The 17371-nt window shown below is 38.9% G+C and overlaps 1 protein-coding gene across 5 annotated transcripts in view; it reads left to right on the top strand.

The window, feature by feature from the left end:
- DCLK1 (doublecortin like kinase 1) overlaps nucleotides 1–17371 on the top strand; it is a 240959-nt gene that overhangs the window by 122452 nt on the left and 101136 nt on the right. For 4 of the 5 annotated variants that reach the window (XM_084511579.1, XM_084511577.1, XM_084511578.1 and 1 more), the window contains exon 4: nucleotides 968–1067. In XM_084511579.1, the coding sequence (XP_084367705.1) occupies nucleotides 968–1067 (100 nt within the window). Of the gene's footprint in view, nucleotides 1–967; nucleotides 1068–9462; nucleotides 9622–17371 lie in introns of those variants that run through there. The other variant, XM_084511582.1, reaches the window with a different exon arrangement.

Here is a 17371-nt window from a genome sequence, read left to right as displayed (position 1 = left end):
TGAAGTATTACCTGTTCAAACATTAATGTGCTATTCAATTGCAAAACATTATACAAAAATAAGCAAACATAACCCACTAAAATTTTCTTATAAATGTGAAACAAGGACAGAGTATATAATGCTGCTTACAAAGTATCTTTCTTTTTCTTTCTTTCTTTTTTTTTTTTTTTTTTTCTAATGGTCAGATATTTAATTTGTTTTTGATATTTGGTATGTCCAAAGGCAGGTTTGGAGAACATTACTGATTGTTCTTTTAAGAACATCAGTAAAGAAATACTAAACTTTTTAAGTAGCTCCTTGCAAATTAAAAGTTATTATAAGGATATCTCAAGCATGGTCATAAAATTGCACCGACCTAATCCTGCTGCTCGCATTTGGGAGTTGAGAGAGGTTAGTTATCCTTTTATTCTGTACGAGAAGAATTCCCAGCTCATCTGATTATTCAGATTGGTGCCTATGAAGAGGTTTTACACGGACTCTGCTGGCAGAGATGAGGGATGTATGATGGAGACTCAGTTCACCCATAGGAGTTTTATTCCTGGTCAGGAAGATTTTGCTGAAATAACTACGTTTAATTCTGCATACGAAACTGTTACCTAATTTCATGGCTGTCAAAGAGTAGAACTGTGGGCTCAGAAGCAAATTAATTATCCACTAACAGCTGAATGGTACCCTGTGCGTAAACAAAAGGCATTTACCTCATACCCCACTGATGCATCGTGCAATAAATGTGACAGTTAGGGCATTTTGCCTTATCTCTCTTTTCCTGCAGTGTCCATAAAAGTGTTTCTCACTTGTAACAGATGGTCAGAGCACAGCTTTGAAATGTATCTGGAGATGAAGCCCTGTTGATTCCATTAAAAGTGAAGAATTTTCATGCAGATGGAAACAAGGAGGGATTTATTGTTTTTACAATTCCGATGATGAGGTATTTCATACAATGCCTTCCTTTCCTTTTTGCTTGCAGGTGATGTGCCTTCAGGATTTCTTTGGCGATGATGACATTTTTATTGCATGTGGACCGGAAAAGTTCCGTTACCAGGATGACTTCTTGCTGGATGAAAGTGGTAAGAAAACGTATTTTAAAAATGTTTGCAACCAGCGCAAAGGACAGCTTTCCGTATCGTGCTGGCTTAGCCCTAACTCTATCACCTAAATAAACTTCAGAAAAAGAACAAATGCTTTATTCTTTAAATTTCAGATACTGAAAATGAGAGGTAACTGAAAGCAATAATAAAGGTACCAAGGGAAAAATATCTGCTCATGCGGCATAAAACTTTATCTCAGCCTGAATTTGATATGCCATAGGAAATAGTAATGTGTTTGGTGAAAGTCCTATTTTACAAGGTCGTTCTTAGTATTTTGTCTTTATTTTGTCTTTGAATTTATTCTACTTATCTCTCAACCTTACAGTTCTTATAATTGATATTTAGATAATGTGTCACAGGTAGTATGATGCAGGAAATTACAATTCTGTATGGACGATAAACAAGCAGCAGATATAAAGTCATCAGAGGAAATTCAGGGAGTTCTCTGTTTAGTCAGAGACTGACTAATAAAGTAATTTATTTGATGTACAAAATCCTCTAAGGAAACTATGCTTGTTTTGTGGCTAACAACATAAAGAATATACCTAAATTGTGAATGGTAGTAGTAAGAAAAAGAAATTATTAACATTGTGCATTTGAAAACGGAGTAATCACTTAACTCAAGATTATTTCTATGCAGAGCAAGACCCAGAAAAGGTTTTATTCCTCCCCTCCTCTTTCACAGTCCAGAGTATGTCTCTAATGCATTGCTATCAACTCCTCTAATCTTTTTTTGAAAATATCAAAGGTCTGAAAGAAAAGTTGACTTGAAGAATCAGAAAAAGAAAATTGTAACCATTACTTCTTATAACAAGTACCTCATAGTCATCACGTGTAGAAGTGGAAGGCTTCTTGGTTTAGCTGCATCTGGACAAATGTTGGATTGAGTTGTGTAGGAGCAGAAGAAGTGAGCTTGTGCAGAATTTATGTTGTGAACTGAATGGGCCTGAAAAAGCAGGTATCTTTGCTACTGAACAAGGCAGTGGCATTTTTATCAATCACAGACAGATGCAAACACATTCCATGTTTCTCTAGAAGACCTTATAATAAGGAAATAAAAACCAAATAGTGCACCAGATTTGCTCTTTGCAATAATGAAATTGCTGTGGTTTTCTATAATGTGAAATGTACAGGCTTGAAAAAGTAATGTTACCCAACTTTAGGACAAGAATTAGAAATGTGAGGGGGATGTGCTTGGGCAGCAGGGTTGTTTCCCAGGTGGGAATGTGGCCAGCACTGCAGTCCTTGCCTTTCAAGAGCAGAGATCCAGGTAGCTGACCATGTAGTCTGGGCACAGTTGTGTTTCTTACCTAAAAGATGACGCTTGTGGCTGCCCTGTGTCTGCTCACTGAATCCTGCAGCACTTTTTGAGGAACTGACTTGAGAAGTGCTGATAAAAGATTTGTCTAAATCTAGTATATAGATCTGCTTTGGAGTTGTGATGTCAAAATCCAGACATAACCCAACTCTGCTTAGCCTTTATTTGTTTGACATATCATCATGTCTTTGAGTAAGCATTGTCCTTCTGGAACATTTCTGCTTAAATACATATTATGCAGAGTTGAAATAAGAAAGTAGCTGAAAGTGTAGCTGAAAATACAACTTCAGTGACCTGTTCTGGTGTTTGCTTTTGTAATAAGCTAGGAAAGAGAAAAAAAAATATTCCAGACTATGTTTCTCATTTCTTTGCAAATTTCACATAATCGTTGCCTTCCATTTTTGGAGAAGTTTGGAAGCAGAAAATTTGTTTAGGTTCCTTGCCATTACTAGCTGACATATCAATTGGTACGGATCCATTCAGCCCTCTCCGAGATAGGAGCAGGATTTGGAGAGACTATAAAAAAAAACAACGGAGCTTTTAGCTTGTTTCGCTTGGCAAATGAAAAGAAAATTGTGTGCTCATGTTGTGTCTGTGTGTTCCTCACGGTTAGTCTAAGAACATTAAAATTATTAGTAAGTACTGTCCAACTGTGCAAGACGTGGAAAGCCTGTCTCCGCTTCCCTAAAAAGCAGCGTGAAGCAGCTCTGTGCTAGTCTCTGTCGCTACATCCCTTCAGTTCCCAGTTTCAGCTGGATGTTGAGAGTAACAGTTGTGGTGCTGCAGCCTAAAAGAAAAGCAAAAATTGAAGGTGGGAAAGAAAAGGAGAGAAAATAAATGACTAAATTATCAAGGTGTTCAGGGCTGTTGGGAAAGAGGGAATTATTTTTCAGGGAGGAAGAATGCCCTTGTTTTATGGTCTGGGTTCAGAGCTCCTGATACTAGCACCAAAAGGTAAGTTTCTGGAATTGGAAAATCAATCACCTACACTGGGATTTGTCTTAGCTAAGAGTAGGTATCAAGAGAAGCTGAGTCATCCCAATAAGTTCCCTTCCCAGTAAATAAAACATTAGACCTATCGATGGGGTAGGTGGTAGATGTTTTATTGACTTGGTCAAAGGTAGAGGTTTAAGACAGTTCAGATGAATTATGCTCTAGAAGTGCCTGGTTTAATTTTGTAAATGGTATCTATGTGCCTGGGAAGGCTGTTTTTTATCTGTGTTGCATTTCTCTAAAGTTGGTAACCAACTTTTAGAATGAGATAAATTCTACCCAATGGGAAGGAAAGTGAGTAAGGACTCATCAGTCTGTACTACTTCAGGACATCTTGCTGGTTTTTGCTTCTATAGCTTGCTCCCAGAATCAGAAATAAAGGAAAAAAAAACAACAGTCTGGAAGTCAGGGAATCAATCTTCTTGTATAAGTTTGGGATTAATATTTACCTGTTTCTTTTCTGAGAGGTGATTGTCTAACATGCCCTTTAGACGCCTCCGATAATGAGGATTCTGTAACCACCAGAGAATTGCTGTTCTAGTGGTAAACTCTCCTTGATTTTTTTCAGCCGTCTCATCCAAGATTCCCATGCCATAAATGAAGCCCATTGCTACTTCTCTTATCTATGGTGAACATGGGAAACAGATGATTGTTTTTTTCCTTAGAAAAATCTGTGGACTGCTACGTGCCCCCTCTTCTTTAAGCTGAGCAATTAGCTCAGCCTTTCATTATTTTGACTTCAGGTTCAAACCTGTCCTTGAAAGAGGGAATGTGCTCCTTTGTATCATCTCCCTTCTCTGTTTTATGTCTTTCAGGAAGAGGCATTGCATATCCCCTTGGCAATCAGTTAAGAAAAATCAGTTAATTAGCGATTCATCAAAGAACAAAATAAGCAGTCGGCACTATACATCGCTGTTTCTTCTCTCTGCCTTCATGTACAGCTGTTTTTCATATTAACCACACTGTTTATCGCATGAAATACAGAATCAATAGACGCCACCCCCCTCATAATTCCTAGCAGTCATCTCCACATCTGACCTGATGGATACATACGATAGCCACATACGCTTCCATGAAGAGAAGTACAGATGGGATGTGAAAACACTTGGGAATTGCCGTAATGTTAAAAAGTAAACACCTCTTGTTTATCAGGCAGCACTGGTGATTCTGTTTGCATAGGAAGGTTTTGTGGGCAGTGTAAGCACACAAAAAATTATATTAATGAAGCATACCATTACATCAGCCAGCTTGTAAGGCGAAGAATTCCTCAGTGTAGGATATGGCAGTGGCTGCTTCAGGCGTTGTTAGCTTGCACTTCTGGAAACTTGCCCAGAAGTCCCAGTTTTTCTTTTAACTGCTGGTGGCTCAGTTTTCAAAGAAGGAAATAAGTCAGGGGATGCTTTTCTATAGCCCTCAGCTGTATGTTGGCAGAGATTAGGATTTAAAGGCCATACTCACAAAAGCATTTGCAATCAGCTATTATTTAGGTGCCGAAGTAGGACTTGGCAATGTAAATAACTCATGGGATTGTCCCTAAATGAGAACATCTCCTTGGCGTGTACAGAGATTTCTTCCTTAGCACAGTAAAATAAGTCAGTTTTTGGCAATATCAGAATTACATTTCAAAAAATTGCTTTATGTTTAGTTAATGTTGGCCGGGTGCTCTGCAAGCTTGAGTCGCAGAGTCTAACTCCTAAACGTGACAGAATTCATCACGTACAGGCGCATCATGTCAAAAAGCTCCGATTTAGACTGACCCAAGCCAGTATCTACCTCCAAGCAGAGCGTAACCAATATACAATGCCTGGATGTAGAAACAACTTCAGATCACTTGTCAAGAGCACATGTGCCTGTTATGGAAACAATGATGAGAACGACTCTTTTCGAGGGGAAAATTAAGACTGGAATCGTGGAAACCTAATTTCCCTTTGACTTCGCTGGCCTGCGTTCGTCCTCAGCTCGACATCTCAGTGCCAGCAGTTGTACTGCATCATCCTGCCAGCAGCAGCCGGCTTGCCAGGAAAATCTGAGTCCTGCGGTGTCCGCACACGTGTGCGCGCACGGAGGCATGCACATGCATCTGATTCAGTAACTGCGGTTAAGGTCAGGAGGATCGTGTTTATCCCTGTTAATAACTGTCAGGTTTCTCTAACCTCGATTACTCTGTCCTTCCTAAAAGAGGGAGAGAGGGGAAATTGGTTGTAGTCCTCGTCTACCCTGATTTACAGGACAAAGACTGATGTGTTAGCAGCTTTTGGCTAAACTTAGGAGTGGAGAGCATGCTGGCTGACTTACTCTGCCCTCATCAAAAACTCGTGCTTTGGCAGTTGGAAAATAATGGTGGGTTCTAGGGACTTTGAGATACAACTTTGCTTTCAACAGAGGCATAAATATAAAGTGTTCCAGCACGCTGTGATATTTCCAAATGTCATCGACTGCTGGGCGTTAGAGACAGATATTCTGTGTATGAGGCAGAAACAAAGGCAGGAAGGGGCTAGTCCTCTGGCATATATACCACTTAAACTAATCGTTCAGAGCAGGCAGAACGAAGGCAGCTCGGTTTCCTGTGGATTTGCATCCAGTGCCTCCTTTATTTTCCTGCTCCAGGACCTCCAGTTTCATCTCCACCCTGTCATCATCTCTTAGACACTTGCCCAGTGCCCTCAGCTCCTTCCCACGCGGTGCTCGCCTTCATCCCCTTTCCTTTCTTGCTGTGAGGACATTAATGGGGCATCCCATGTATCCATCACACTGACAGCTGCACAGTTTTATCAAAACTTTTAGGGATATCCTGTCACTGAGAGCATCATTACCCATGCCAAACTCGGTAGAAAATGTCTGACGTGTCCCTGATTTGTTTGCGGAGAGATGCCAGGCCATGCGGGCAGGCAGGGAGCGCTCCCAAAAGGTTTGTTACCTGGGGCAGCCCCACTAGAAGTACCCATCTCTTGGGCAAGCTTCGGTGGCACGAGGCTTGGATCTGGTTGCATGGAAGTATGTGGCAGTGTAAGGCTGACTTGGTTGGTTTTATTTGTGTTTCCTGCTCAGGATTTCTCTTGTAACACTTAACTTTTTTATTGATATGTTCTTTCTTTATTATGCAAGGTCATTTCTTTATCTGTTGCCTGCAAGCTCTTTGCTTTGAATATTCACTACTCTGTCTTACAGGTCTACTTATTTGACACTTCTCACCTTTTTGCCTAAGCATATCTTGCAGGGAAGGTTTGGTCATTCACATCGGGAATCTTTGCTCCCCTCTGGCTAAACAGGAATAAAGATATGTTAGAGCTTTCGAGAAGATTACATAAGTGTTTCCAGTCCAGATTTTTCCACTGTAGTCCCTCTTTGTTCCTTCTCTTCCCTTACCTCCTCACCATCCATGTATATTTGCATAGTTGTCATTTTTCGGCATTATTGCTGTGAAAAAGTTGCCTATATATATAATGAGGAAAAATCAGGATCGCTTGAAACTTACAAAACAGTAGCTCATTGAAACTAGCCAAACAGCAGTGCTGCAGTTGAGGCTAATTCACTCTCTTCATTGAACCAAATGTTCCTCAATATGTTTTCTGCAGCATTTGCTTTCTCTGATGTCTGTTAAAAATAGCACGAATGAAACGCCATCCAGTAAATAGAGCTGGTGGAAATTCCTGCTTCATTTGCATAAGGATTTGAGTATGCATCTTCCTTTGACATTTGGCAAAGGCAAAGTTTGTTTTGGATATAAAAATCCAAAGAACTTTGGGCCATAAAATATCACGATTTTCTCAATGATAAATATGGAGTTAAATTGCATTTTGATTGAGAATTTATAACATGAAACTTAAGCCTGTTTAAAAAACAAAACAAAAACTATTTTTAAACATGATCAGTATTATTATCTTAATATACTGGAGATTTTACTTGTATCGGGTAGTGTTAATGTGTTGTTAATCACGGAGTAGACAGAATGTGTTTATTTTTGTTGGTGTTTTATAGCATGATACTTTTGCTATTTCTTTTTTTTTTTTCTTACATTGAAATTTCCTGAACCGAATCTTCTTAGGGGATTATTTAGATTAATCAGATTGGTTCAGGAGCAGAGGTTTTTCCTACAACAGATTTTAAGGTAATTTCCCCAAATACAGACATTTCTATTGTACATCCAAATGCAAGGAGCGGAACTCAGATTTTTATTTCCAGTTCCAAAAACAGACTTTGTGCTGGGGGAGTAACACAGAAATTCGGCAGGCATAACAGATCTTCATATTATTCTGTTGGCATTTGAGTTCTTAATTTGACTGCCTGATACCTCCTCTTTCATGTAACTTTATTTTAAGCATAAGTAACTTTATTTTAGCCTTTAAGCATAGTCCATAGGTTGTATAAAGTTCCATTCTGCATGTCCTCATAAAATACGAACTTCCAAATATGCCAGCTTCATTGGAGAGTGCTACTTAGGAGAGACCTTTCATCTTTTGCTTTTCTAGTTCTAGTGAAGATGGAAGCATCAAAAAGTAGCTCTATACAGTACTTCTTTCCCCCAAGGCTGTTAATGAGTTTGGTGTCGAGCATAAACAAGTTTAAATTTAGAGATTCGTAGGGATCACTTTTTGTACATGTTTGACCATATACTTTTCCTCATCTTGTTAAGCAGTTTGGTGAAATGGAGTATAAAAGACTGGTAATCTTGGCAAGTAGGTTTGTATTTTTCACAGTTTGTGGATCCTTTCCAGTACAAGAAACTGTTAGGATTGGATCTGTTTCTGAAAAGATGTAACCTGTAGTCCTGTTCCAGGAGATCCTTTGTATAAGCAGCACAGTCCCATTTTCTCCAGTTATTACGAGTTTGGATGAGACATCTTCGAGATGAGTTGTTCCTGCAGTATTAGTCCTTCATTATTCAGCCTGAGAACCTGAACAAACTGTGCTGTCTGCAAACTGTATTAGAATGGGCCCTGGAGAGCTGCCTGTTTACTGGGTGGTAGTGGTTGTACAAAGAGGTTTTGTACTGAGATTAGACTACTCATCGTTAATAAAATTGGACTGAGTTGTTAAAATATGGCCATTGTAATTTTCTACTTCTCGTACTAGATGCTGACTCTATACCTGGAGTGCTGTCATGTCTTGAATAAGTGTGTATGTAAGTGGTTTTTTAAGGCCAGAAGTGTCCAAAGCTTCTTTTATACTGGCAAAACCTTTTGAAAAGAGAACAATAAATCAAAATCCATAGTTCATTTTAGAAAGCAGATGTGTAAGAAAAACGTATTTGTCCTTAATATTCAGCAAGGGCCTTTTCTGAAAAGTCTAATCAAACACAAGCCCCAGTATGGAAGCTGAAAAGTGAAAACCAACCTGGATAACATTTCAAAGTGGAAAGATTGGAAACAGTACGTCAGTGATAGGTATTCTTATTTGTATACACATACATATTTAATACTATTCCGTGTATACAGATGCAAATAATACAAAACCCCACAAAATGGGTTTACACATCCAGTAGATCTCTGTATAATGGTGGTGTTGGTCTGCGCTGCTGAAATGATGGTTTACAATATATGTTGAAGTACTGGCTCCGTGCTGCTATTTTCGAAATGCAACCTACAGAAATTTCCCATGTAAAAAATTCCAAGTGCTACCTTGACAGTTCAGGTGGCTTCTGTGAACAGGCACCTTCGGCTAAACTTTTTTCATAGCGTAGCTCACTGCAGGAGGACTGTGTGCTAATCTTATGCATAAAGTAATCTAAGGCTGACTAATCATTAGGAAGTCTCATGTTGCCAGGGAACTGAACACCCGTAGGTGGTAGGTCATGGAGCAGTAATTTGGATTCTTTTATTCTTCACTCAGAGCTTTTTTAATGTTCTAAAGGAATTGTAACACTTATGTTTTCTTTTCTTTTGGAAGAAAATTCTCCAGGGACCTAGAATGTATTGATGCAATAGGGGAACTAACCCGAGATCTCTTTTAACTGAAGGACCTGGGTCAAGAAAAGTCTTTGAAAGATAGCTAATTATTACTGTGTAGAGGGTGGTTAGAGACAAAAATTTTGAATTTTAACTTTTTTCTGTTATTCTGAAATAGGAAAGAAACATTTTTCACAGCTGCTTAGAAGATTGTCGAGCAAAAAGGGGAAGACAGCTTAAAGAGCCAGGCACTTTCTGATAAAGACACAATGTTAAGGAAGAAAAAATCCTCCAGGAGAACAAATTCGATGGATCTTTATTAAAAATATTTCTGTAACTTTGTCTGCTCTGTCTGCTTTACCAGTGCACATCAGTATGTACAGGACATAGGAGAATGTAATAGACACATTTTTTAGTAGCAGTTGCTGTATTGCAGGGCTGGAAGACAGCATATGCTTTTCTTTCTGCTTAAAAACCATAAATTGGGGAACCATGGGGGAGTGAAGGCAAGGGAGCCTAACTTCGGAATCAACTAAAATGCCTCAAATTGTCAATAAAAAGAAAAATCTTAAATTAATACATGAGCATTTAATAAAAAGGACAAACCCACGTAAGTAAAACAGGATTGATTTTTTTTTAATCCCTTTGAGGAGGACAGTTCTCCGGAGATTCTTCTGGGAGTGTTCTGGGATTACAGACTGGATCCAGACAGACAGCTGTGTAGTTTTTACCAGAGGGAGGAATACTCAAGTGTTAAGAAATGCTTTAAACTTCCTAGATGCAGATTAGAGACAAAATTCTGCTAATGCTAACTGGGAACATTTTATCCGTTTGTGAAAGCTGTGTTTAGTGAACCTATAAACCATAATGCTCTTCTAGATTTAGTGCTGTTAATAATAAAAATATTACAGAACTGTCCTAGAGCATTAGATATTGTAATCTTATGTTGATTTTAGTTATGTTGAATAGAAGTTTCAAGAAGATTAAGCCAATTCAGCAATTAAGTCTTTTATTTTATTTTAAGAGAGAATACTTTGAAAAATCAAAAGAATTTGTCAGTGAACTCCATTGTACTTAAGATACTGAGTACCTGAACATACCGGAGGCTTGGAATTCCTTTAAATCAGAGGTCCAAAACCCAAGAGGTTTGTGTCCATCCAAAGGAGAAAATACATGTACATTGTTAAAGAAGTCTATACAAAAAGCTAGGGATGAAAATATTCACATAGTAGCGTTTGACAAAATTATGCTGATTTTGTCCTTGATAAATCAAATTTGATAAAACATAAAAGAACTGTAAGAACTAAAGTGATGATACAGTGCAGTATGCACACATCCTGTTGTGCAGGTAGCAGTGTGTCATGGTTGAGGAAGAAAACTTTAGCTTGTATATGCTGTATGTGCAACCAAGATAATAACAGGAACTTAATGCTGCTCACCCTCCTGTAATGCAAAACTGGTACCTGCACAGATTACAGGTTGTCTGTCACTTCTTTACTAATCTGATTTATCATACCCAAGAAAAACAGACTCTTTGTGCTCTCAGCTAGGACATCAACTTTACAAACAAACTCATTTATAAACCTTAGAATATTCTCTGAACGCTCTCTGAAGTATGCTGTGATATCCAGAATGAAAGACGATTTTGTAGGCTAGGTCTGTTTCCAGCCTAACTGCATTTCCAGCCTGCAATTACTTAAAATTTCTCAGAAGATTAAAACAACACCGGGACTTTACACACCTTAGTAAGTGTTACGGTGTTAGCAGATGTTCTTAGTAAAGCCACATTTCCCAAATATCCCACTGTCAGCCTATTGCCAGCGTGATTCAGCCTGTTTACTTTAGTTTTATCTAAATAATTACAGCAAAATTTAATTGCCTAAACCAGATAGCGTTCAAGGAGAACCCATTAATATTAGAGGCAAAAGCTGCCTGGGGATTTGTAAATTAGAGCCAGTTCTGGCATTCTTGGTATTTTTTAACTGAGGAAGCTGATTTCTGGATTTTCTGATGATGGGTACAGCAATGTTGCGGTAAGTCCACTGTAGCTGAAGACAGCAGCGACATCCCGAAGGTAGAAGAGGCTGAAGTGTGGGTGGGCTGGCACCGGGACGTGCCCACAGAGAGCACCCGCCAGGCTTTTGTTGCCCATGCTGCAGCACAGCTCCATGTGCGGGGCACATGTGTGCAGGTGTGAATGGGCTTTTAATGTCGGTATCTAAAAGTGTTTTGCTTTAAAGGGTGCTGCACTTAATTGTTCCGCACACGAGGATTTTGGCTGTGAAAACACATGGTTGACAAGCTCTGCATTGTAAGGCATTTAACTGAATCTCAAATTTTGCTTTTTTTCTTCTGTCCATTTGAAGACACTTCAGGCAACAGCTGATTTGCTATTTGTCTTCTTTCACACCTGAATAATTTGTATTGTGTGTACGAAAAATGGATAAAAACTTTCAGAACTATAGACATGCTGACATGCTTTTTGTTTTCTTAAGGGCATGCTAAGTAATGCTGCTCTTTTAAATAGCTATTAGAATACCAGGTGTTTTTATTCCTTCAGACAACATCAATCTACGGTTTTCTCCTTTAAAAAACATTGCTTAATCACTTTCAATACTCATTACAGGCAGATTTGAAGCACTAAGTAGAAAAAAAATCAGTCTGTAATATTCTGAACTCCTTGAGGTATATTAAAGAAGTTTATTTGCTGCAAAAGAGACAGTATGTGCCTGTCTAACTTTATTTGAAACCAAACCTACTGCAGTGGACACTTACATAACAGCATGTGTTTAAATGGAACAAAAATATGGTTCTTATTCCTCCTCTATTTTCCACAATGTTTTGAAAGTTTCATCTCGTTTTCCCTACCCATTACAAGCAATCTACACTACTTAAATGTTCCTGACAACCAAAAGCAAAATCAGACCAGTTACCTGGGTGTGATTTAGAATAATTGCATTATTTAGATAAGTGTCGTATTGGATTGGGGACTAGATTTGAATACAGCTTTCAGAGTGAGGATGGAGAAAATGGTGTGAAAAGAAACTACACTTTTTTTTTTTTTTCTTTTTCTCTGTGATTTAACACACTATTTTAAGTGGATGGATGATGTTTAGTAAAGAACAAGAGGAAAACCCGCAAGAATTGCAGAGTAAACATGCCAGTAGTTTCACAGTGGATATTGTAGGTACATGGAAAGATAGCGCAGACTATCCATAATTTTTGGCAAAGTTCCAGGGTACCTGGTATTCTTGCCATGGGCAAATCTATAATTAGCCTAAAACCCTACACACGATTGAGCTATCCTGGGTACCAAAACCAATGACTTCCTACTGAGCTAAAACAGTCTGCTTCTCGCTGGCACTAGTCCACGTTTCTCGCCTCCAAAACAAGTGCTTTGATATTTTTCGTGCAGGAATGCAAGAGGCATGAAACTGGAATAGGAAGCAAGAAAGAGCATGTGTCTGCAGGCTAGTAAGCAAGACCACGTAACCTCAGGAAGGTCCTCGCTGCTGGCTTGGGCATGTCCCATGTCACTTTGTCACCCAGGTGGGCCCCCATCGTAGCAACTTGGCTTGGCTCTCTGAATCCACTTCAGCAGTGAGAGAACCTTAAACTTTGGAAATGAGGATCCAGACCTGAGAGGCTTTGTAGAATCATTAAGGTTGGAAAAGCCCTCCAAGATCATCTGGGCAAACCATTCTCCTACCACCAATGTCACCCACTAAACCATGGCCCTAAGCACCACATCCAACCTTGCCTTGAACACCTGCAGGGAAGGTGATGACAATTCCAGTGTTGGCCTCAAAATAACTCGCAAGAGAAGGCTGTACAGATCAGTTTGTCTTCCAGGTTGCATTCTCAACAAATACTTTCTCAAGTTGCATTTATAAACCGGAATTAAATAGGCATAGCTTCTTAATCATGTCTGTACTTTCAATTTGATATTTCTATATCCTTGTTCATATTATTGATGAATTTCAGCACAGTCATTTTACAGCTATTAATTAAACAATGGTCTTCAGTTAGTACTGTGCCTGTTTTTTTTAATGATAGTGTCCCAGTGGCAAACAAAATTTAGGGTTACTTTTGCTTCCTAAACTGGTAAAACAATTTCCCTCATTTTTCTCTAGGTTCTTAAAAGTTTTTCTGGAGTTCTGCAATCTTTCCCTTTACTTCCTATTTCTCTTGTGAGTCAGACTGCTTTGTTAGCAGTCCTTTGTGAGCTTATTTTCAATTTTAAGTATCTTCAATGGCAAAAAAAACGAATTAAGTGGAAAACTGTAATTTGTAAATGACTTAAGAATGACCATCCATCTTTCAAACTATGTAATCACGTCTTGTCTGACAACAGGGACACAAAAGCAGTTGTTGAACTGTTCCTGCAGCTTACTGGGGCATTAACATTACAAAGCAGGATTTCTGTATGAGCTGGAGATGTACAGAGAGTCCAAAAAGCTCTAACGGGTAATTTGAAGAAACTTGTGCTCAAACATTGAAAAATCAAATACGAGTGTCAAAACCTAACACAAATACTGTACTGTTATTCCTGTTACGGTAATTACATACACAACTTATTCTTCATCTCTCCTTTTATGCCTAGAGTTTCTGCAGTCCAGGTGAGGTTGAAAGGTAGAGTTTGCATTTAGTTTCAGAGCTTTATGGCCGTTCGTAGCTTGTGGCCTTACCAGAGGTCACACAGTTCTTGTGGCATTGCACTTTTGCTTGGTAAGGGGTCTGAAGAATGAAGTAAATTTGGAAAGACCAAGAGCTTTGTCAGTTAATGACAGTTTTATAAAGTGATTGAGGAGTTGGTACATCAGCCGACTCTACACGGGAACTGTGGTTATTCATGAGCTGCAGTGCTGATGGTCAGCTGGTGTTTCTCTGGTCTGCAGGACTACGATAGAAGTTTTCAATCTCAAGTGACTCAAAGATCTGTGGAGAACATGCTTTTTTGTCATCTTAATCCTTTTCATGGCTCCGCCGTTAAGCATAACCTTTGCAGGCCTAGAGTTTGGGTCTAGCTGATGAGCTCCTTTTGCAGAAGTGATGGGATAATCTTCTAGCTAAAATAAGAGATTCCTTGATGCTATGGGTTTCTTTGTTGTCTTAGAGGTGAATCCAGCTTTTAATGGTTTTCTGCGTTCCCTGGATTTTTATTGCATTGATCTGTAATATAATTTGCATGCGTTGTGCTTTAACAGCTTTCATCTGTAGGTAGGATATCGAGTAGTTCCGACTTTTATGATGTCATTATTTCTGACTCTGAATTTGGTCCAGGTGCTCATTATGCGTTTAAACTCCATACAGATGACAGGCACTTACTGATGGAGACATGGCTATATAGCAGGAGTTTCTTGTAGTACAGATGAACAAAAAGTCTTCTTGGAATTGTTTAATGTGAAGGTAACCCGAGTGTACGAGTACAATGCAAAGTAGGAACCTGGGAGCTCAAGTGGAGTATTCATAAATATTCTTTAGGATTTCAAGACAAGGACAAATGCTTCCAGCCTGAAGCTGTGCCAGGTTAATTCTTTAAAGACCTTCTAGATGAGACAACAGGATAAGAAAGACCGCAGAGAGCCCTTGCGGATTATTGTTTGTCGCAGTCTCTTTCACACCATTTATTAAGAATGAATTCTGAATGAATTCATGATGCTGGAAATAGATAGGTCTTGTTGAAATTGGAGACATGAGTAAGGAGGTTCAGTGATTGTTATCGAGAAAAGTACGGCGTATAGATTGTCAGTAATGGAAGCTGCTTTCAGTAGTTGCTTTTTGAGCCTGTAGGTAAAAGTAAATGGAAGCTCCTTAGGATTGTAGCTTATTCAAATTATATTGCTGCAGTTGGATGTAACTGAGGCTTCCTTTTTTTTTTTTTTTTTTTTTTTTTAAAGCATGTAAATTGTCTTCATTAAACTGTATTGATTTTGTTATCTTTAGGGACTTCTTGTGCTTTGGATTTGGGGGTGAGGGTGCTTTGGCTATGAAGTATAGGGCAGCAGCCTTTTTCTTCCAGCAAATCTGTCATCTGGAAGATTTCCAAAAATGCTTGCATTCTCGTAACTCTTTCAAATTGTTGGTACAGCATACTGAAGACAGCTTGTATAGTTCTTGTTGCTGTCCCAAAATATTGACATGCCAGTGTTATTTTGTTTGTATTGTTGGAACTATATATATAAAGGGGGCATACTGTCTCCAAGCTCTCAAATGATGGTCTTGATAGAAGGGAACAAGCCAACTTTGTATGATGTATAGCTATATCCTTGTAAACGTCTCTGCTTTCATACAAGCCTAAAATTCTGAAACATGCTTTCTGCTTATCTGGCAAGTTTGGGAAGTAAATCATTTGTAGACATAATTTAATAAAGAATGTCCATATAAATAAGGCTGTGTTAGCATGCTGGCTATGGCAGATTTTCTAGATAAGCATTTTCAGTCCTCAACAGATCATACGGAAAACTCTTACACATTCATACTTCATAATTACAGAATGGATTTTTCTGAATGATAGTTCTTGTGTAAATGTCCCAGAAGTCCCTTCAGAGCTCCTGCTTTTCTTACTGAACACCTTATAACATCATCTGCTCTTTCACAAGTAGTCCTAGTCTGGTGGCCTCTTTCCCCGTGCTTGCCAGAAAATCCTTTTTGTCCCCTCCCCAACATGCAAAATAGCATAGCCAGAGTCATCCACATGACCTCAAACTTCTGTTTCAGATCCTTCTTCAGTGATATTACTTACCTTACTTTGGTGAACCTCATGGTGCAGTTAGGTGGATGGGCACCTGAAAATATTTGATGCTTTACATGAGAACGTGTGTGGTTTTTATTCCATTTTAGATAACCTATATTTCTCAAAACTATTGAAAAGTACTTCCATGTCTTTATCTCCCTTTTAGGGAATATTTCATGGTTCTCCATGTCTGTTTTAATGATGATGGTATTAAAGAATACCATTATTCACCATCATTTACAATGAGCAGGGCTGTTCCTATTACAGGGCTCTCTACAAATTTGGGTAAATGTCATCATTTGAGTTACACACAGGCTTTTTCATGTCTGCAGCTGCAGGAAGCTGACTTGAGACTCACAGTGGTGGCTGAGTGGTCTGAGAAGACCATCCGTCATATTCATCCTGTGGGTTAGTCTTTCAATCCAAGTCTGAGGAAATTATGATTTAGTTAGTATATACGGGACCTCTGAATGTAATTTTGAATGATTCCGTCTATCCATCATAGTACTTGTCTTCCTTACTCACAAATTTGTCTGGACAATGATTCCATACTTTTCTGTGTGTGGTTAGCATCTTAGGTAGCTGGGAACAGTTTTGGTAAATGTGTAGACACTTGGACAATGAAGTTGAATGTGATTCTTGGTTGTACTGTGATGAGATCTGACCAGTTCGTGCATTGAGAATGGGAGAAGTGAGGAAAAAGAGATCTTCATCCCAAAACACAGTTTTTAAAAGTTGGAGCCCATTCTTCCCACTGCAGCTTTCACTTGCTGCGCAGTTATCATAGAATCATAAAACATCCCGAGTTGGAAGGGACCCACAAGGATCAACGAGTCCAGCTCCTATCATTAGGAGTAGTTTGGTGTCAGGTCTCCCACGCTGGAAGTGTTTAAACTCTTCACAGTGTGTGTGTTAGAAGTGCCTGGCTGGGCAGGGTACGTGACTGCCACCATCGGCACTGCAGTGGGAGCTGGCGTCATTTTCTTTAAAGCTGCCTGTGATCTGCAAACCCGGTAATGAAGAGAGAAAAAAGAAATGAAATGCAACAGTAATACGTACCTCCTGGGTATTTGAAAGCCACAGAGTGCTAATTAAAATCTCAGACTTAAATATCTGATGCTAGGGAGAATGAAACAGAACATGGGGTAGCTAGAAACCGTAACTTTACCGATAAACAATGCCAAAATAAAAACATAAGTGTCTGGGACCACTTAGCTGGGATTTTAGTAAAATTTTCATTGAATAGGCATTGGTATATACGTCTGAAAACTCATTTATTTTTCGAGCATTTGCATGTATTAATCATGTTATTTTCTTAGATCCCTCAGCTGTGAGATGCCAAAAGGTTATC

The sequence above is a fragment of the Aythya ferina genome (genome assembly GCF_964211825.1).
Source record: "Aythya ferina genome assembly, chromosome: 1".
NCBI classification, from domain to species: Eukaryota; Metazoa; Chordata; class Aves; order Anseriformes; family Anatidae; genus Aythya; species Aythya ferina.
Note: the sequence above shows the minus strand (reverse complement) of the source record. Positions and strands in the feature narration are given on the sequence as shown.